Genomic DNA, 21370 nt, shown 5'->3' with positions numbered 1-21370 from the left:
TCGATAGTATTAATTTTTAAAACATAATTTTAGGGATTAAGAGTTATTTGCATTTGAAGGTTAAAATCTTCATCCTCTCAATTTTCAAATATAGGAACATCCTCTCCATTCTCTAAACATAGAGGACCAAATCTCATCCTGAAAAGAGATATAGAGGATGGGTTGGAATTCTCTCATGCTCTTAAATGGAGTTTTAGAGCATGGGTTGAAAATGCTCAATTTTCCTCTAATACAAAAAGTTGGACGCTTAAGCTATATAGCCAAGGGTGGAAAGAGAATCAACGAGCAAATCAAGTTTGATATCTTCTAAAGAGGCCTTTAAGATGATCAACTAAGCTTATATGATTGGCCTTTTAAAATGCAATCTCATGAAAATACTGCTTTTGATTCGACTTCGTCTTGCTAGTGAAGTAGTTGGATCGTATATACTACTCGATCCAATTCTATGTAAACCACACAATACAAACACAGAGAAATTTGTTTTGCGAAATTTTTTAAGATGTGTTTGGAACTTAGGGAAAGCAATATAAAGGAATAAAAAAATTTACTTTTTTTTATAATTTGATTTCTAGAGAAAGAGAATAAAAAATTTTAAAAAACAAGTTCAAATAATTTATTTTTTGGATCAATACTTCTTTCCTTTTTTTTCTCACATCCTCACTTTCCAAACAAAGCCTTGATCCCCAACCAGTCCTCATAACTGGGGCAAACCGTGCAATGATGAAAAACTGCAAAACGATTGCTGCCGGGGGGGGAATGCTTACGTCCCAACGGCAGACATCGAGCCGTGCACCAACAGCAAAATGACATCAGATCCACCGAATAACTCCACCGCAGCAGACTTCACAGGATTCGATAGGATCTCGTCAAATCACTTCCCAGATTCACCTGATTAGTACTACTCCTACGGGGAGCTGTTGGCTTTAGGTCCCCTTCAGAACATGTTCTTAACAAATAAGTACTCCCTCCGTCTTATAATGTTTGACACTTTTACTATTTCAACCTTATGAAAAAATTAATAATATTTTTTAATTCATGATATTTTTTTATAAGTAATATAGATCTTATTTGATAGAGTTTAATTTGTTCTATTATACAAAGTTTAAAAAATTGCCTAAAACATTATGGATTGAAAAATATATGCAATTTAAAAATGACACGTATTCCTGAAAATGCAAAACATTATGGGAAGGAGGGAGTACTTATTTCATATTTTTAAACTAAAAAATAATGTAAATAAAAAATATTTTTTTAATTTTTTTGTACCGTATTAAAAATCTCAATAAGATCTATCAAACAAGATTCATATTGATAGAAAAATTATTTGCATAAACACATAATCTTTAAATTTGAAATTGTTTTCTTAAAAATAAATGCTTACTCGATTTTTCTTTCCGGAACGGAGCCTTAGAAGCTTGAACTACCCACCAGGAAAAGATCCTATACTACCAGACTCGCATTATCCAATGGGTCCTTATAGAAACCAAAACTCTATTGAGGAAAGATTTTTATAATTTATTGCTTATTTTCTTTAATTTTTTCTATATTTTATGGAGGAGTTCATCGTCTTTTTAGAAATTTAAAGCTTTTGGGTCATTAAAAAAGACGATTTGTCTCTCAAAAATTCTTTATGAAGTACAAAAAATTGAAAAAAAGATGAGAAATTACGAATTCTCCCACCAATATAGAGCTTGATTCGAGACGCTCTACTAAATCATCACCATGCGGCTAAACTACATTGAATGAGGGAAGTTTCCTTTAAAGTGCTAAAAATACTCCTTGTAAAAGTAAATTTTTTTATTACAAAGTAGAAAGGGAAAAAAATACTTGTACTACATTTGGAAAACTAAATCTATGACATTGACACGTAACGGTATCTGGGTACACAAGAGCGATTTCCTTAGGACAATGATACACCCACCGCCCATCGCACGTTCGCCGGGCCCACTCCGGCCACTGGACGGCCGATCCAAACCGTCCAAAAATTCTATAAAAAGAAACCGAGTGGGCTATCGCGAGAATAAATGGCATCCGACGTATGTAAGTACTCGATCCGAACTTCCAAAAATTAGATGATCCGAGCCATTAAAAAATGGAAGATTGGTTCGAGCACTTACACACTTCGGATGCCGTTGATTCTCGCTCCGGCCCACTTGATTTTTTTTTTTTAGAATTTTTGAACGGTTCGGATCGACCGTCCGGTGGCCGGAGTGGGCTCGGCGAGCGTGCGGTAGGCGGAGCGGTGGTTGGTGGGCGGTAGGTGTATCATTTTCGATTTCGTTAATTCCTTCACCACCAATATAGACCATTGACTTTGTGACATTGTTATGTGATCATGCTCCATTATTTCTTACTTTTTTGTCTAATTTTTTTTTTCAGTAATTTTTTTTTTTTGGAAATTTTGTTTAAATTTTTATTGTATTTTTTGGGTAAGAAATTTGTCTTGATAAGATTAATCACAAAAGTATAATAATGTGGAACGAAGTTGAAGAAAGTTCGTAGAAGATGCAACGTCTTTAGACAAAACAAAAAAGCGTTGTTTCGTAGTATTTTTTTAGGAAAATCAAAAATGATATCCACACTCCTTTTTTTACCATCCATATTTATTTTTTGTCATTATCCACATGAATTTATTATTTTACCCCTGAATGTATGAAAAAGTGAATTGAAAAAGGGCAAGAAAGTAAATTCATGTGGATAAGGACAAAAAAGGAGTGTGGATGGTAAAAAAGTGAGTGTGGATATCAATTTCCTTTTTTCATCTTTATTATTATTATTAATTTTGTTTCTGGTCGTAACTATTTACTTTTAGACTTCTCTAGTTGCTACAGATGATTAATTCAAAAAAATTTAACTCAAATCCAAGAAAAATTCAAAAAACAAAAACAAACGAAAACGAAAAAGACAAAGAGAACGGAATTTGTGTCAGTTATTTGAAAGAGTCTTTCAATTGATAGTGGACCGTCAATAAATTAAAGAAAATGATAAAACATACCAACTTCAATACATTTTTTTTTTTATAAATTCTTAAATCCTATTTACATATTTTTGTACATTTTTTCATATATTTCTATATAATTTTTTTAAACAGAATGACAGTCCTCTGGATTGATTTTTAGCATTTCCCTTTTCAAAATGGTCTCACATCAAGTTTGAATAACTGAAAACAATGTTTTACCTCCTGTTGAATTTGAAGATTTCGCTTTCTAATGAGAAACATTTTATACAGTAACTAATTAGGCCATGTTTAATTTCTTAAAATTAAGTCTATTTTATCTTTCTGGCACTTAGAAAAGTTGTCCAATTTATATTAAATGTTTTCTATATTGATGGACTAGATGAACTAGACAAACAAACAAATGTCTATTCCATATGAATAGTTTACCAAATGAAAAAAAAGAAGAAGCTATAGGGCTTCTTTTTTTTTTTTCCCTATTAAGAACTTTTAAAGTATGATCTCTTTATAAGTTTAAATTTCTACCGACAAGAAATACTGAAAAAACCCAATCTCATTCCGAATGACTTAAAACAATGAGAAAAAACAAAAGTGAATTTTAAAAAAGGATAGCCTTTAGAGATAGTGAGTGAAACAGATGTTTTCGTTGACACAGATATGTCCGGAATGATGTGACAACATTAATCACATAAAAAATTATTGCATTCACCTGTAGGAGACAACTTCGGACTTTAGAGATAGTGAAATATATGTTTTTAAATACATGGAACACATATATGTTCGGAATGATGTGACAACATTAACCACATAAAAAAAACTAATGCATTCGCATGCACGAGACGAATTCAGACGCATCTGTACCTGAACGAGCGTGCAAATTACATTTGCCCACTTAAATAACATTGCGAAAACGTAAGCCTTGTAAAAAGCCAAAAAAAAACAAAAAAAGGAAAAAAAAAAATTATCAAGGTCCTCGGACGCGGGAACAAAATTGTGCGTGTAACTGTTGAGACGCCTCAAGGGGAGATGTACCATGAACCCAGAGATGAAACAGAGACCCGACACCGTTCCATCGTCCCAAGACATCACCATTAGTCCACCATTAGATTAGATTTTGATGTGTGTCCCTTGGTTCCTCTTCTGTCCACCCAGAGGTCCTCTTCTCGCCGTGAGCTATGGTGGATTGTTGGTCTTTTCTCCGGTATTTATTAACAATATTTGTGGTTGGGAAGGAATTTGTGAATTCAAGGGGAACGCAATGATGGAGAAACATTTACACTGATTTGAGTACATTGAATCTATGCCTTGAACAATTGGTTTAGCAAAGACATAAAAAGTGCCTTTTTCCAAACCCCACATTTGACTCTTTCCTCACATGCGTTTGTACAGGGCTAGCCAAAGTCGTTTGCCCTAAAAATTTCTTGTCTAATCATTAGTATTATAGTTGGTTGACTAGCTCTGAGATTTTTAACAAGGGAAAGTTTTAAAAAAAATAAAAAAAATTCTTGTGAACTTATACATCAATGTCTTATAAACATCTGAACTTTCTTTTGTTTTAATAAAATGAAACACCGAACTTACGGTATGTTGTGAATCATACCGTATAATGGAGGATCCCCACCTTCTTCGCGGATGCGTCAACCCATTTTTGATTCACTCCCTAATCCTTTCAGAAAGCAGAGAATTTTATGAAGTGCGAGTTGATTAACAAAGGGTTTGCCTCTGATTTGGGACCAACTTGGAAAGAGGACGATGAAAAGTAAATTAGGAGGGGTCTGTTTTAGGTGTTTTGTAGTCATGTGTCTCTACACGTGTTTTGGTTTCCTTCCAAAAGATGTCTTCTCAACTAAAAAGAGCCAAGTCAGCGTAAAAAATGGGTCATGTGTGTATTTTTCAGTCACCAAATGAACGGAAATAGGACCGGGGTGCCCAATTTCAAAACGGTGGTTAGCTTCAGGTGTTTTCTTGAAAAATCAAATAGTTTAGGTGTTTATTAAACATTGAGGTGAAAAGTTCAGGTGCTTATTTGAAAATTTCCCATTTTTGTCCAGAGACAAACAACTCCCGAAAAGGCGAGAGACAAAACTCTCACAAATTAAATGCCATCGTTGATCTGGAAAAAAACAAAATAAAAATAAAAGAAGATGATGAACTAGTACCACAGCCTTCTCCTCTCACCATCGTACAAGGCCATGAAACCCCGGAGGAGGAGGAGGAAAGATATTTGTGGCTCCTTAACTTTCGATTTAAAAGCATCACTTCATTTTTCTCTTGAAAAATTGTGGAGAAGTATTTTCTTTTTCTGGACAAGGCAAATTCTATTCTGCTACCAATCGGGGAAAAGAGTTGGGGCTGGTGGATTTGAACTCTACCCTAAGGCTAGGAGTACAGGGCGCCTAGAACTTTGTTGCAATTCGTTTGTAAAAATTAAATTTTCCTTCGGGCCACGTTCAATTGCGCAGAAAAGATGGAAAAAGAACGGAAAAATCAACTTTTCTGTGTGTTCAGTTACTAGAAAAGTTGTAGGATCCACAGCTTCAACTTTTCCATTGGGAAACACTTTTCTGCAAAATAGGTCTTGCCAAAAAGAAATGCTTGTTTTCTTGGAAGATTTCATGAGGAATGCTAGGTACAAAGAAAGTTTAATCCGAAAGTACTCCGAAAAAAATAATTAGAGGTTGAGAATCACTTTGATGATTGGGTCACATACATCAAAGTGAATATCAACTACTTACTCTTTTCGGGATAAGTTTTCTTTGTCCCTAGCATTTTCCTTCTTGTTATCAGAACACACACAGGAAAATAAATTTCATTTTCCTTTACTTCATCTTACTTCACTTTTTTCTAAGAACCGATTTCACCCACAACATTTTCGACGACTGAACGGAGCCTTAACGAAAGACGGTGCTGTGAGTGACTTCAGTTCCTGGGCCAAAAGGACGTTAGATTTGGAAACTGGGCTTGTATGAAGTTAAAGGCCCATACTATGTTTCGTACGCTCTATTCAAATGGGCTGTCAATCAAATTCCAGCAGTACTCTAATTGGGCTTTCTGTACCACAGGACGCAATCCGTAAAACGTTTCCCTCTCCAGGACATTTTTTTTTCCATTTGTTTTCGTCCATTGTAATTTTCATGCATGTCATTTTGGTATATTTTTGGAATTTCGATTATCGAAAAATCAACAATGCTTCGTAAGCTCAACAACGTTATGATGCACCGGCCTCATACGATCAGCCTTATACGACGATGCAAAACGGACAATCATCGATTGATCGATAGGATTCGGCCATGGATTGCTGTCAGCCCCAAATTTTACAATTATTCATATTCACCCATTAAGGTTGTGGACACCGGACAACCATTTCATACTTCGAGCCAAATAGAGCACAAAAAGAATTTTGGGCTCCGAAAGACTCGCATGTGTTTGGTAAAGGTCTTGTGAACATTATCACTCGAATGAATTGACATGCTAATTATAGAGATAAATAGGGGACCAGGCTCTCCCGCCTAGTCTCCTTACTTCGAGTCTGGTCTAGTTTAAGTCATTTGCGGGCTTTTTTCGGACCAATACCAATGATCGGAACAGTCCACTTTTTAGAGTTCACCGAAAACATTGACCACGGAAAAAAAATCACCTCGATTGAATACCATTGGATATGATTTTGAAATGTATTAAGCTTGTAAAAAATTTGTGAAACAATGGATTGCAACTCATTTGAAACAATTATCTATGAATAAAAAAGTGCACAACAATGGATTACAACCCATTTGACGCAATTTATCTAAATGTTAATGAATTTCGATATCATGTTAGACGATATTTATTCAACGTGATTTTTTGGTGTGATCGATATTTTCTGTGAGCTCTAAAACATGAACAATTCAAATCATTATTACGAGCTTGGAAATTGCCCACAAATGATACAAACTAAAGAGGGAGACCTGGGACAGTACGACTGGACGAGAGCGTGGGTCCATGATGAAGGGAATGAAAAGAACGAGCCACCCAAATTAGGCCGCCCTTTGACTGATTAGATATTTCAAAGTTTTCGGTCATTTTCCTTGACTTGTCTAATCCCTTAATTTTGACTTGTGCTCCCATTGACTACTGTTATCTTGACTTTCATGACTTTGGTGCTGTAGTAGATGACAAAAGAGAATAACTTAATTCATGAAGCTCCGTAAATAAGTTATTACAAAATTTCGGTAACAGATTGTTTTTAATCTAGATCGTCCATTAATCTATTACCGGTAATAGACTGTTTTTAATTCAGATCGTTCAAAATACTTTTGAATTGCCAAAATTGATCGTTTCTGTGAGTAACTTATTTACGGCTCATCCGTGAATAAGTTATTATTTGCTCGTTGTGACTCCCCGACATAGTATTTGTTAGCATATACTAGAGGAAAGTGACTATAATTCACATGAGTCACATACCATCCAATTCTTCCATGTCTCATTCGTAGTCGGTCGACGATTCATATTTTAATTGATCAAATAAAAATTTCCAATATAAATATTCACTTTGATACTTTAAATATTACCCTTTTTTTTCTTTCTTGTAAGTCAAGACGTCAATCTTTTCTTCTATTATAGTGATTCTAATGTGCCGATCTAATATATCAGTTGCCGATTGAACTAGCTAGCTTTGAAGTCCATTTGCAAATTTCGAAAGGATTGATGAGCCTTTTATTAGGTTACATTGCAGCACAACTATATAATGAAGCACAAAAATCGACCCGAAACCGGTGATTGAACGGAAAACATGATACTAGTATATATATATCTAAAGGGAAAATCTCAAAACGAATACATAATACTAATCTATAAGATATCAAAAACATATCTCCGAGAAAATAACCAAAATTTATAACATACATACTACGGAGTATATCGGAATATCTTACTAAAAGTTAATCTACAGTCGATCCATTCGCAGAACACAGATAAATAGATAGATGCTTATTACTTGCACTTGACGTTCTCGAGCATCTGAGTCGAGGTATTGGCATTCATGGTGCAATTCATGTTCACGGCTTTCTTTTTCTTGAAGATGAGCATCAGCTCCACCTTCCCGGTCAATCTCGACGTGCTCGTCAGAGACAAATTCCCGGAACTTAAATCACTTGCCCAATTTGCGTCCGTAGATGTGAGGTCCACTGGGACATTAACCTTTTTGGTAGATAGGAAATTGGCTTTTGACTTGGGAATAACAGCACTCCCAACTGGAATACCATTGTAGAGGAAGTTGACCGTGGTACTGTCGTACTTGTACGGACCGAAATTGGTGTTCTTGATCCCGAATTGAGCGTTCAGGGTAAATGAAGTGTTCGTTTGCGGGACATTGACCGTGTTAATCGAAGAAGAAGAGCGGACCCGGAATTTGGGAGTCTTTACTTTCATCACGGTTAACGAAAACAGGACGATGATAGCAGTTTGGAACACCACAAACGCCGCGAAGTATATCAGATACTTCTTCCGCTTCTGGCGGCGGAGCTCCCCCGGATCGGCCGTGGCCTCCTCGGCGTCGCTCCGGGAGTATGCGTTCATGGGTGCCAGGGGAGAGGCTTGGCGGTGCTCCCTCTCTGACATCATTGTGTCGAGTTCTTTTGAGAGAGAGAGAGAGAGAGAGAGAGAGTTGAGGGGAGTGGTGGTGGTGGATGGAGGGTTTGTGTGATGTGCTGATTTATATATATATGTAGGTGTGCGCATGCATACCTGTGGTGGAAAAAAGGAGGCCTGCAGCCAGGGGGTGGAATTTTGAAATTTTCCAAGCCAAACGCGTCTGATGGCTTGTGGGTTTCTAGACTTTCGGGGTTGTTTGGACCAATGACATTTTATAAATGGCGCGTTGTATGGATGCTTCTTCTCCAATGATACTGGCTGGATACGGCCGTACGCTGTGCTAATACGTTATGAACTTGTACGTTGTCCCAAATCTCACCCTAAAGATGGCTGGCTAATTGTGACCCTGTTTCTTTCTTTTTTTTGGGTGCGTGCGTGCTTATTTTCTTAAAGTTCAGATGAATTGTCATCATGTAGTACTATGATCATTTTGGATTTTGAAACTCCATGAGGAAATTACCAAAGGGAAATCATTTTCCTATATAAGGAATATATGGTTTTCCAAGGAATTATATTCAATTGCTCGTTTCCTAAACTCAATCAATTATGATATCACATAAAAATGGCATCTACATTTTTTTTAGGGGGCTGCTATTCGGAGCCCGGTATTTTCTCCCGTAGCCCGTTACTCCATATAGCCCATTTTCAATATTTTAAAAAAGAAAATTTTCTCCATGTAGCCCATTAAATGTACCTGATCTTCCTATTATACCCTTCCCTCTAAAAAATTACACTTGAACTCCCCCACCCATCCAAATAAAAACCCAAACACCCAGCCAAATCCTCCAGCCCACCATTTACGTCTCCCACGCCACTCCATTTCCGTCTCCCACCACCTCCACCTCCATAGCCACCACTGCAATACCGCCACTCCTGCCGCCGCACCACCGCCACACCACCGGCGCAGGTGCCGTTCTCTCTCTGTTCTTCTCTCACTCTGTTCTTCTCTCTCTCTCTCTCTCTCTCTCTCTCTGTGTTGTTCACCACCGCCACCCCAGCCCGCCCACTCATTTACATACATGTATTTGTGTAGAATTTGGTAATTAGATCCCGTATTTTTGTAGCGATTTTGGTAATTAGATCTCGTATTTATTCAGAAATGTTGGTAACTAGATCCCGAAATTGGTAGCCAAAAACGGTGAATGTTGAGATCTGTAAGCTGTGAGATGCTAGGGTTTTTTTTTTTTTTTTATCCTGTATTGGTTCACATTTGGCATGCGCCTCTCTTGGCGCAAAAAATGACAGCCCTAAAACTCATGTCAATGCAAGTGGATTTGGCTTCATGAGAGGCAGCTGAATTTGAGCTGTGGTACTTGTCAAAAGTGTCCATACCTCCATGTAGGATTTGAAGCTCTTGTTGGAGCTTCTCTGCTCGTAGGTGGATTCCTAAGATTTTGTCTTCTTATTACATTGTTGTGCATGAATGGGATTGCTTTAGCTTGTGTCGATGAAATGCTGAATATTTGAAATGTTGATAGCGAGTCTTGGATTTGTGGAGTGTAGTTGCTAGCTGACAAAAGTTTGAGCCAGGGCTCTTTGAATAATCTGGAAATTGAGAATAATCTGGAAAATGAGCTTGGTGAAGCCTACTTCCTTTAAGTCTTCCTTTAAGTAACCTATTTATTTATTTTATCTTCTTCTTTTTTTTCCAGAAAACACCCCTCATTGATTTGAAATCGTCTAAGTTGTTGGTTCTTTTCCAAAACAATGGTGGATCCCTCATAGTTTTGGATCCAGTGACTTATACTGTAGAGGTTGAAAAGTTACTAAAACCAGTTAACTTGTGGCCCTTAGAACTGGTTTTGGTCTTTCCCAAAGATATATTTAGGTTTTAAACAACTTCGCCATTAGCTTGTGTCCCTCGACAAAATATTAGTAAGGGTATTGATATTAGTCTTTTTGAAAGACGTACTCATGTAGGGTACTGATATTAGTTTTTCCGAAAGACGTACTCATATTATATTTCAAACAGCATCCTCATACTCAACAAAATAGTACTAGGAGTTATTACCAGACGAAATCAAAAGCTAAGGTATGGCCTTCATCATAAGTTGTCTTGGTAATTTGCTATTCTTCCTGTTCCTTCTCTGTTTTGGAATATATTTTGCAGAGGGTATCGTTCCCTCTTTAAAGTATGTTTGAGCCACGTTGAAGTATGTTTGATGTTTGTTTATAATGGATGCGGGCATGATCCACCAAATTGATAAATAAGAACTGTCAACCAAACAAATTTTCTATACAAGTTCTGGGAAACAAACAATACAAGGATCGCCTAGTTGATCCGTATTTGCTGTACTTCTGTTGGATTTATACTCATCTTCTTGATGTTATGTATGACATATAGGAGAGAGAGCAATGAACACTTTGTTGCAGTGAGCCGAATGAATTTGAAAATGTTATTGAGTTTGCTTTGGACATTGGTTGTCTCCATTTGCATCGCTTGTATCAATTGGAGGAAGTCTGAGTACGTTTTAACGACAACGGTTGAAAAGCTATAGAGTACTACTATGGAGTCATCATTTTTTCCTGCCATAAGCCATAGCTTACTGATAGTGCATGGTCTTATTGGCATTCTTACTTTTTGTTGCCTTTTCAGACTTCTAAATTTGTATTATTGTTATTTTATGCAGGTTATTATGCATCCACCGTGTGGAGTTCGAGGCCGAGGTCGTGCCCTGTTGCTGTGAAGGAGGCCGAGCTACCCCAACCTGCTCCATCCTCAAACAATGTCGTTTGACATTTTGAATGTTATTTTATACTTGTTTTCTGTAAGTTGTGGTACTCAAAGTGTGGGAAAACGAGTCTTGTAATCAATGAAACATTCTAAATGTTGGATAGACACTCAAATGTTGCCTTGTATTTTCTGTAAATTGTGGTACTCATATTTGGGAAAAAAGATTCTTGTAATCAATGACGCTTTGCTGTTTTGGGCATTTTGTTTAGGTGAGCAGGGCAATAAATCCGTGGAACACGATAGCCTCAGAGAGCCCACCTAACTGTTTGTTCTAAAAGAAGCATATTTCAACAGCCACATGATGAAATAGTACCAATGATTCAGTATCCAAGTGCTGAAATATTATAACAATTTCGGGTTGTAAATGCTGAAAAATTACAAAAATATCGATATGTAGCTACAGGAACATTACATTAACTTCGGAATGCAGATGATGAAATCAACCTGTGCTCAGTCAATTTCTTCACATCAACCCCATTATAAAATAAATGGCACAAAGAGCTAAACCAAACTCCATGGATGTGCTTAGTCAACAACATTGCAATGTAAAGCGTCAACATGATAACCATACATATAAAACAAAACTAATCTACTTCAAAGAACTCGGCGGTTGCTACATCACTTCATATTATGGCTTAAACGCTTCTATTTGGGCAGAAAAAAGTGTCTCCCATTCCTTGGCCTGCTCCCATTTGGGCCACTAGACCTATGTGGCTGCCGTGCGCACTCACATTCTCCGTCGTAAACTCCAGTGCTATGGTCACTAGACCTATGTGACTGCCATGCGTTGAAGTATCACCCTGAAGAAAGTATCAAAAATTCAAAAGTCCATTAAAACAAGTTTTCTACTTCTCGGGATTCAGTCAGTGAATGTCGAAAATACATAGAATTCGGTATATAACTGTTGAACATAAGTATCCCTTTCGGTAACCACATGTCGAAAATATGTACAAATTCGGTAACCAATTGCTGAACTATGTATATGAAAATCGTACATAACATTTCGGTAAGTAGCTATTAAAAACAAGATTATATTTCGGTAACTACACGTCGAAAATATGTTCAAACTTCGGTAAACAACTGCCGAACCACTATATACGAAAATCATATATACATTTCAGTAAATAGCTGTTAAAAAATAATTATATTTCGGTAACTACACATCTAAAATATGTTCAAACTTCGGTAAACAACTGTCGAACTATCTATATAGGGAAAATCATACATACATTTCGGTAAATTGCTGTTGAAAACAAGATTATATTTCGGTAAATTCATGTTGAAAATATGTTCAACCTTCGGTAACCAACTGCCGAACTTAATACTATATAGGAAAATCATACATACATTTCGGTAAATAGTTGTTGAAAACAAGATTATATTTTGGTAACTACATGTCGGAAATGCATACAACAAAAATAAGAAACATATATTTCGGTAATTGGATGCTGAAAATGTATCTCAATTTCGGTAACTAACTGTCGAGTATGGTAATATTTTACAGTGGTTAACTACTGAAATTACAGTGGTTATTCTATTCAAACCAGAAACATCGAAAACCCTCGTAAAACTGGGTTTTGTAAATCCAAACGCCACAATAACAAAGCAGAGGCTATTGTAAACGGAAAACTTACCTCCTCACGTGGCTTCCAAGATATAATGTCCATCACAGTATCTTTCTTCTCATCTGTCATCATATGGTTGCTAATAGAATTTGATTCAATTTCAAAATCCAATCCTACAAGTGGGTCAAAAAATGGATCAATGGAAGGACTTGAACCTTCCATTGATACAATATTTGGTCCTTGCTCCTCCTCCATTGAAAAATTTGAAAGAGAGGAGAAAAGAGAATGATGATTTAGAGATAAAGGAGAGAAGATGAACAGTAGAAAGTCGAAGATGAAGAACAGGAGGTCTGTGTCTGTTTTTTTCTTTTAAAACGTGAATGATGATTTTAAGGGGGAAGGGGGTAGTGGATAATTTAGGGATTTTGATCATAAGGGCATATAAGTCAATTCATGTATAGGTATAAGGATAAGTAGGTCATTCTACATTAGGGGGTCATGTTGTAATTAGTTGAAATTTTTTAACGGGCTACGGGAGAAAATACGGGGCTGCGAATAGCAGCCCCCTTTTTTTATGGTGTAAGTATACGGAGACCCCCTCTACTATCATATTTTCTCACCGAGACCTCCTAACCGTCAGTTATAACTGTTAACCAATTAACACCTTTATGCCAAAAAGATTGATAATATAAAGGGGTCAACTTGGAGAATTTTTATTAATAAGGGGGCCGGTTTGGACGATTTTTAAGGGGTATAATTGTCATTTCTCTCTCATTCTGTTAACAGAGTTATGCAATTTGTTATTTCATATAGTTGAGGAGGTCCGTATGAACAATTTTTAACGTTAGAGGATCTTCGTGCAAAAGAAAAAGACATAGCAAAGGAAGTCTTCGTGTGCTTTCACCTTTCTTCAACAACCCGTCAGTATCAATACAACATGGAAAAGGAAAATCTATGTTTCCAGAGCACCCTCTATGTATACCAAAGGAACGAGGGAAAATAACTTTTAAAAAGGAATGATTTGTAGAGAATAAAAGGATCAATATTATTCTAACATGCTTTTACAGTTGGCTACTTTTATTGAAGGAGTGATTTTTCTTTACAAAGTAGGAATGATTTTTCTTGCATCATATATCTTCCATTCATAAACCCTAAGAAATTCGTACACCGATCGATTTCCATCCTCGTGCACCAACTTGCTTGCTGTTGTAAGTTAAATTTTTATTTCGATTGGTTGTTCAATGTTACAGGATGGATAAGAAGAATTATCCTTTCAATTGAAAAAGTATAAAAACCGGATATGTTTCCAACTTCTTTTCCTTAAAAATTGTTTTTTTTTTTTTTTTTTTTAACTTTTCAAATTTGTCTAGTCTAGATGTATTCAAAAAGTAAAAGGTCTTAAAATTTTACTAAAAAACTTTGACTAATTTACATTTGACTAAACTACTTCTTGCATTTACATTACCTTTTCTCGGGAGGAAAGTTTTTTCATTCCGCCAGATGCATTTTCAAAATTGAAGTAGACTTGAGATATATTGACCGATACAATCCAAGAATCAGCGTTTAAGAGGAAATTTTTTGAATTCTCATTATGCATTCTCAAAACTAATTTACCCCTCTTACTTCATTCTGAAGGAAGCCAATATTTTAAGTATTATATGAAAATATAAGAATTTTAGTTTATTATTTTAAAATTAGTATTTTACAAAAAAATACTTGGTTTCCCTTTTTACATTAATTGCCTATAATATTAGGTTTTCTTATATATTTAGGTTGATTCTATTTTCTTTTTTATTCTCTAGACTTACATTTACTTTTCACTATTAATTTTCCTTCTGCAGTATTTCTAGGGTAGACTGCTATAATTATTTCTAGGGTAGCCAGGGGAGTTTACTTTTTTGATATATTGATTTACTAAGAGTCTAAAGAGAGTTTCTCTGTATTATCGTGTTTGTGATTGTCCTTGTTTACACGTTTATCTTTTGCTTTCATACGCTTTCCTATATCACATTCAAAGGGTTGTAAATGAATTCTAGGAAAGGTTAACATGGTCAGAAAAAAACATCATACTCTATTTTCAGATTACGTACAATCCAAACACTTTCACACAGATTTTCAATACATTCTATGTCATATCATCCAAACGATCTTACATAATCAAAATCTATTCCATGTACAACTCACAATCCATATTCTAAAGACGAAAAAAAATAGTTGCTCCCAAAGAGTACCGCATAGCCAGTTATATGCGACGCTGAAGCTAGGTAGTTACAAATTAAGAACAACTTCGTCGAATGTATTTGTCAAAACTTGAGTGGAATTTCGTGATATGCCCATTTCGATCAAGTCTGGCTGAGGAAGAGCTACGGGGCATAAAACAAGAGAACGCGGACGGTCCGGTGAGAATTTGTTTAAAAATTCTACGATTAACGAAAAGTAAGAAAGCAAAAGAAAAATTAAAGCAAGCAGTGTCCTTTATAGTTTTATTTTTTGCCTGGCCGTGGAAAGTAAGTAGTGTTAATTAATTATACTTAGTACTGATGTTTGAACCTCACTCAAATGCATGAAAATACATGGTGCCTACCATTGAACTATCGAGTGTCCTAGTTGTATTCCACTAGTAGTCCGCTCTTTCACTATATATAGCTAGGCATACAACTTATCTTCCTTCCTGTATTGGTATTTGTTCGAAGGTCGACCTCTTTCAAGAAAAATTACTCAATGCCCCAAGAGCGCAACGACACTCGGTGCCAAAGACGTATAATTCCTCTTAACTATGTTTATTCTTTTCCATATATATACAAATCGCTGCACATTACAAGTTGCAACCCGGGCCGGCACTGAATATACAACGAATTTTATTCATCATTAATTAATAAGTGAATATGTAACTTTATTAATTCCTTCGAAAAAATATGTAAATTAAGCACAATATATATATATACTCCATGCTAACACACAGTATGAGCTATGTATATATCTAGAATTAAACATGTACGACACTGCTCCATCCAAAATACATATATATATATCGATAAGTAAATTCAAACATGTATAATGATCATCACTTGCACTTGACATTCTCGAGCTCCCTGGTCGCGATCCTGACATCCATGGTGCAACTCATATCGACGGATTTCTTCTTCTTGAAGATTAACATCAGCTCCACCTTTCCACTCAACCTTGATTTGCTGGTCAGAGGCAAAACCCCAGAGTTTAGATCACTAGCCAAGTTTGTATTGACGCTTGTTAAATTGGCTGACGAGAGGTCCATCGCGACGTTAACTTTTTTGGTAGACAGGAAATTGGCTTTGGACTTGGGAAAAACGGCGCTCCCAACTTGAATATCATTGTAGTAGAAGTAAACCGTGGTGTTGTCGTACTTGTAGGGGCCGAAATTGGTGTTCTTGACCCCAAACTGAGCATTCATATACAGGGCAAATGAAGGGTCGGTTGGCTGGACATCGAAAGTGGTGAACGAAGCGGAGCGGACCCTGAATTTAGGAGTTTTGACTTTCATCACGGTTAGCGAAAACAACACTATGATGGCTGTTTGGAAGACAACGAAAGCTGCAATATACACCAACAATTTCTTGCGCTTTTGGCGGCGGAGCTCGTCAGAATCGGCCGTGGCCGCCTCGGCATCGCTTCGGGCATAGACATTTGTGGGGGCCAAGGGATACGCTTGTTGCGTTTGCTCCTTTTCTGCCATACTAGACAATTAAGGTGAGAATTTCTTAGAGAGAGAGAGAGAGAGGAGAGAGAGTGAGAGAGGGAGGGAGAGAGAGTTTGGTTGGTTTTGGCAAATTTGTTGTTGAAGGTGATGATGGGGAATAGAAAGGAGGTCGAGAGGTATATATATACACAAGCATCATGCATAGAACGCTTCTGTTCAAGGCCCTTTTCTCAGTTGTTAGACAAATGATAGGAGTAATAAAAATGTTCAAAGTTGTCCATCGTTTGAAAGTTCGACACGCGCATGGGCTTGGTTTTTTAGCCTTCTTATTTAGTTTCGTTGGCATCCCGGCCAATTTATGCACACATCGATTAATCCATTTTTCATCAATCTAGTCAAAGGAAAACCATTTACGTCAGGATTAAAGAATTCGCAAGAAATTACTTTGTTGTGATCTGATCTCAAAATTCAAACATAGTCGATTGTGTGGGGAGCAAATTAACCCTTCAATCCACCTAACTTGCCCTTGGGGATGTTTTTTTAGAATAAAAGAATTTCCCTTTTCCCCACCGGTTTTGGGGTACTGTTGTAACTAATTTGGCGCGTAAACTGTGTCGGAAAGAACTCGCGAAAGCACTAATTTCCAGCTTCTAGAGGGAAAAAATGGTTTCAGACTTTTTAACCGTTGACAATGCTAGATAGCCTTTGATATCTGAGAAAGTCAGTTTTTTCGCTTTTTAATTTTTTTTAGTATTAGAAAACGGCTTCTAATTATTTGTGCTGTTTTGTTAGGAAAAGGAAATTCCAGAAGATGTTGAATTTACAGAGCCAAACTTATTTGAACCATCAAAATAGAGAAATAAGACATGTGATGCATTTGATCAAAAGAGTCTTCATATATGAAAAGCTAAGGGATTTTCTTAACATAAAGCGCTAATATAGATAGAAAGATAATAAATTAAAGCATATATAGAAGACAAAGAGAATTAATTAGAGCCCATTCCAGAACACCTTCTTAAAAAATAAATATTTATTTCACATTTTCAAACATAAAAATAATGTAAATAAATTTATTTTTATTTTTATTTTTTTTGCACCGTATAAAAGATCTCGATAAGATTCATATTGCTAGAAAAATTCATTTAAAGTAGATAGAAGTTTTGTAACTTTCCAATGTGGGACTAGAGAAAAACACCATGTTTTACAAATACACATGTTGCAACATTATTTTCATATTTGTAAAATCTTATTGACTTGCAGGTTTTGATAAATTATCGGATATTTCATATGAAGAGAATGGGCTATTACATGTCTTAAATTAATTAAAATGTGATAATTTAAGCCAATGTTGGGGGCAAAAGACGCAAAAGTATATATTTCAAGTTTTATACATGTTGCTGATGATTTTTAAAAATTCACGACCGCGACACCCGATTTCCGCAACGTATCACCGATATGTCCCGATACCGATATACGGCGACCAATACCGCGATTTAAAACTATGGACTCTCTTCCTCTCAAACCCACATCTGTCTGGATTAATATTGTATCCGAGAAAGGAGACGTGCTCTGTTTTCACTCTGTGGCTGTCATCCTACAAATGGCAGAAATTGTAAATAAAGAAGTCATATAGCCGTTGGAAGAGGTTTGGGTTGTCGCAGATTTGAAAAAAGAAATGGATAAAATCCAAAATGACAGGGAAAGAATTTGAGTAAAGGATTAAAGAGAATTTTTTGTGATTTTTATCCAAATTTTAAATTTAAATCTTAAAATGGGTTAAAATTGGAGATAGTCGGCAAAAGGCCTCATTTGCCTAACCACTGGGCTGCCCTAGTACCAAACACTTACAAAATTAACATTTTGTATTTGATCAAGGTTTCGTTAGAGAGAGATGTTCTTGGTCAACAACATGAATCATTGTGTTTGATTTGCAATTTTGAGATAATTTTTTTTTTTTATAGATTTGCATATTTTTCCGTCTTTGTAATTTTTTTTTAAAATTTTGACAATTTTTTTTACTTTTTGAATAGAGGTACGCTATGTATGTCTAAAAAGTATAAACTACGTAAAAAAAATTTTGATAAATAATCACTAAAAACGAAAAAATACGGATGCCGAAACAATCAAAATTTTTGAAAAGATTATTTCTGAGAGGAGAACCAAACAAAGTGAATCGTATAATTGTGCCTAGCTCTTGAACATAAGTGTCTTTTGAAACTAATCATAAGTGTGTGATTGTGGCTAGCTCTTTAATTACGTATTACATGTCTCGAGTTTAAATTTTGTCCGTCTGTGGTGAAAATCATGGGTGCCACAGCAAGTTTAGGCTCCACCCTATATTTATTGGAGTAATCTTAACTCACTATCTTATTGGGCCCGCAGAGTAGTATGTTCTATTAAAAAATCAGCTTTATTAGACGTCGGTAAGTATATTAAAAATTAAATTTTATTCATAAAATGAACGTTATCACAAACACACGGTGAAACCAATGGCTGTGGTGAAAAACTCACGGTTTCCACCGCGGGTGGAAATAATTTAATGTCCATGCAGTTTACCAATTAACAAGAACTGTTGCACGAGTCCTATTTGAACTCCCTTTTCTTAGAACTCTACGGTTCACAAATCAGTCAAACGAAGGGTAATACTAATAATGTATAGCAGAACTTAAGAAAAATAGTAATTGTTGGTCAACTATTGAATGCCAGGTATTTCAGCCCAGTTGTTTGAAAAGTCCCCATGTTTTTTAAGATGAGAAAAACTTTTTTACGGTGCAACCCGTAAATAAAGTTTACGGTGCTCAATTGCGCGCGTTCAAAAGTGTTTTGGACGGTCCGAATTTTAAAAAGCCTACTTGCGAGACTATTGATTGCCGAAACGGATGGCTGAGATTACATGGAGTTGTGAATAAATCCGCCGTGAATAAGTTTCTCTCTTTTTTAAGTTAATATTTTTGCCGAGACCTTTCCTTGTCCCAATCCGAGGTCAAGTCCTAATTAAATCATTTTTGGACTCGTTAGGAAATGAACTAAATTTAAACATCTAAAGATAAATTTCCAAAAATAGTAGTTTTCAGCCCTAAAGTTTCGTTTCACAACCTTCTTCAGTGAATATGGCACATGTAGATCAAATTTTCGAACAGAGAAGAATCAACTCTGAAGCATTCAAGAGAGATAAATCTACCAATACAAATATATTCAATAAGCAAAAGAAAAATACAAAGAATTACCATAGCAGGGGGCGGGACGACAGCCTCGCTATAATACATCAAACGTGAACTGTCCCCAATATTATGACAAACAAAAATAGATATGGTTAAAAATTAAAAGAACAAAAAATAATTTCCAAAGCACGCAGCATAAGAAACTATCATTTGCACGCGACATTCAGGAGCTCCCTGGTCCTGGTGTTGACATCCATGGTGCAATTCATATTCACGGCCTTCTTTTTCTTGAAGATGAGCATCAACTCCACCTTCCCGCTCAATCTGGCCGTGCTCGTCAGAGTCAAAATCTCAGTATTGCCCGATAGATTGGCAGATGTGAGGTCCACTGGGACATTGATCTTTTTGGTAGATAGGAAATTGGCTTTCGACTTGGGAATAACAGCACTCCCAACTTGAATACCATTATAGAGGAAGCTGACCGTGGTGCTGTCATACTTGTACGGACCGAAATTGGTGTTCTTGATCCCGAATTGAGCATTCATGTTCAGGGTAAACGAAGTTTGTTGGACATCGACCGTGTTAATCGAAGAAGAAGATCGGACCCGGAATTTGGGAGTCTTCACTTTCATCACGGTCAATGAAAACAGGACTATAATAAGAGTTTGGAATACCACAAAGGCTGCAAAGTATATCAAATACTTCTTCCGCTTCTGGCGACGGAGCTCCTCTTTATCAGCAGTGGCCGCCTCTGCGTCGCTCCGGGCATAACCGTTGGTGGGGGCCAAAGGAAATGCTTGTTGTTGCTCCTTTTCTGCCATACTGAACAAGGTGAGAATTTCAGAGAGAGAGAGAGAGAGAGAGAGAGAGATTGGTTGATTTTGGGAAATTTGTTGTTGAAGGGTGATGATGGGAAATAGGAGGAGCTATGTAGGGAGCTATATATACACGCACATCGATCATGCATGGAACGCGTTTGTTGAAAGGCCCTTGTTAGTTGTTAAGACAAATGAAATGAGAGCAATTGATATTGTTACGACTTAGTAATTTGGCGCGTAACTGTGCAGGAAAGGAAAGAACTCGTGAAAGCACTTATTTCCCAGCTTCTAGACTCGAGGGAAAAAATGGCTTCTGACTTTTTAGCCGCTGACAATGTTAGACTGTGTTTTGATATGTGACAAACGTTAGTTTTTCCGGGCTTTCATGAAACTGGCATATAATATAACTTAGGCTTTTATTAATATGTGCCTAAAGGCACATGATAATGGTTATTAAATGAGACCGTATAAAGCCACTCTTATGGAAAATAATGAAACTAGTTAATGCGCCCAGACAAATATCCGCCTAGCTAGTAAAACAACTTAAAGTGATCTGTGAGACCAAAATACCCTTTGGCTTTTCTCTCAATCTTTTCAACTTCCATTTCTCAAGCTCCCAATTCTTACGAGTGCACCAGAAAGGGAACAACATGGTTCTGGAAAAATTCGTCGTTAATTTTTTTTGGGAAAAAAACCGAAATGATCCCTGTAGTTTAGTGTTTGTGTCAACTTGGTCCCTGTAGTTTGAATTGGCTCGATTTACACCCTGTAATTTCCATTTTGTTCCAACTTGGTCCAATTACTAACTGTTGTTAGCCTCCGTTAACCCCAT

General features: G+C 36.4%; 1 protein-coding gene across 2 annotated transcripts; it reads right to left on the bottom strand.

Annotated features, from left to right (window-relative positions):
• Positions 1–7711: 7711 nt before the first annotated feature.
• LOC131319687 (uncharacterized) lies at positions 7712–20617 on the bottom strand. 2 transcript variants are annotated; one of them, XM_058350062.1, is made up of 2 exons: positions 20032–20617; positions 7712–8029 (listed from the first exon to the last, which is right to left on the bottom strand). In XM_058350062.1, the coding sequence occupies exons 1-2, from the start codon at positions 20539–20541 to the stop codon at positions 7925–7927; spliced, it is 615 nt and encodes a 204-aa protein (XP_058206045.1). In that variant the 5' UTR covers positions 20542–20617; the 3' UTR covers positions 7712–7924. The 2 variants fall into 2 exon arrangements, with proteins under 2 accessions (XP_058206045.1, XP_058206044.1); XM_058350061.1 differs by lacking the exon at positions 20032–20617 and having other exon boundaries at positions 7712–8629.
• Between the last annotated feature and the right edge of the window lie 753 nt (positions 20618–21370).

The sequence above is a fragment of the Rhododendron vialii genome, chromosome 3a, assembly GCF_030253575.1.
Source record: "Rhododendron vialii isolate Sample 1 chromosome 3a, ASM3025357v1".
Lineage (NCBI taxonomy): Eukaryota > Viridiplantae > Streptophyta > Magnoliopsida > Ericales > Ericaceae > Rhododendron > Rhododendron vialii.
This window is presented reverse-complemented; position numbering and strand designations above follow the sequence as displayed.

What these genes read in the sequence shown, in the direction of transcription:
- LOC131319687 (XM_058350061.1), bottom strand. Translation starts at nt 8,554, where the DNA reads ATGATGTCAGAGAGGGAGCACCGCCAAGCCTCTCCCCTGGCACCCATG.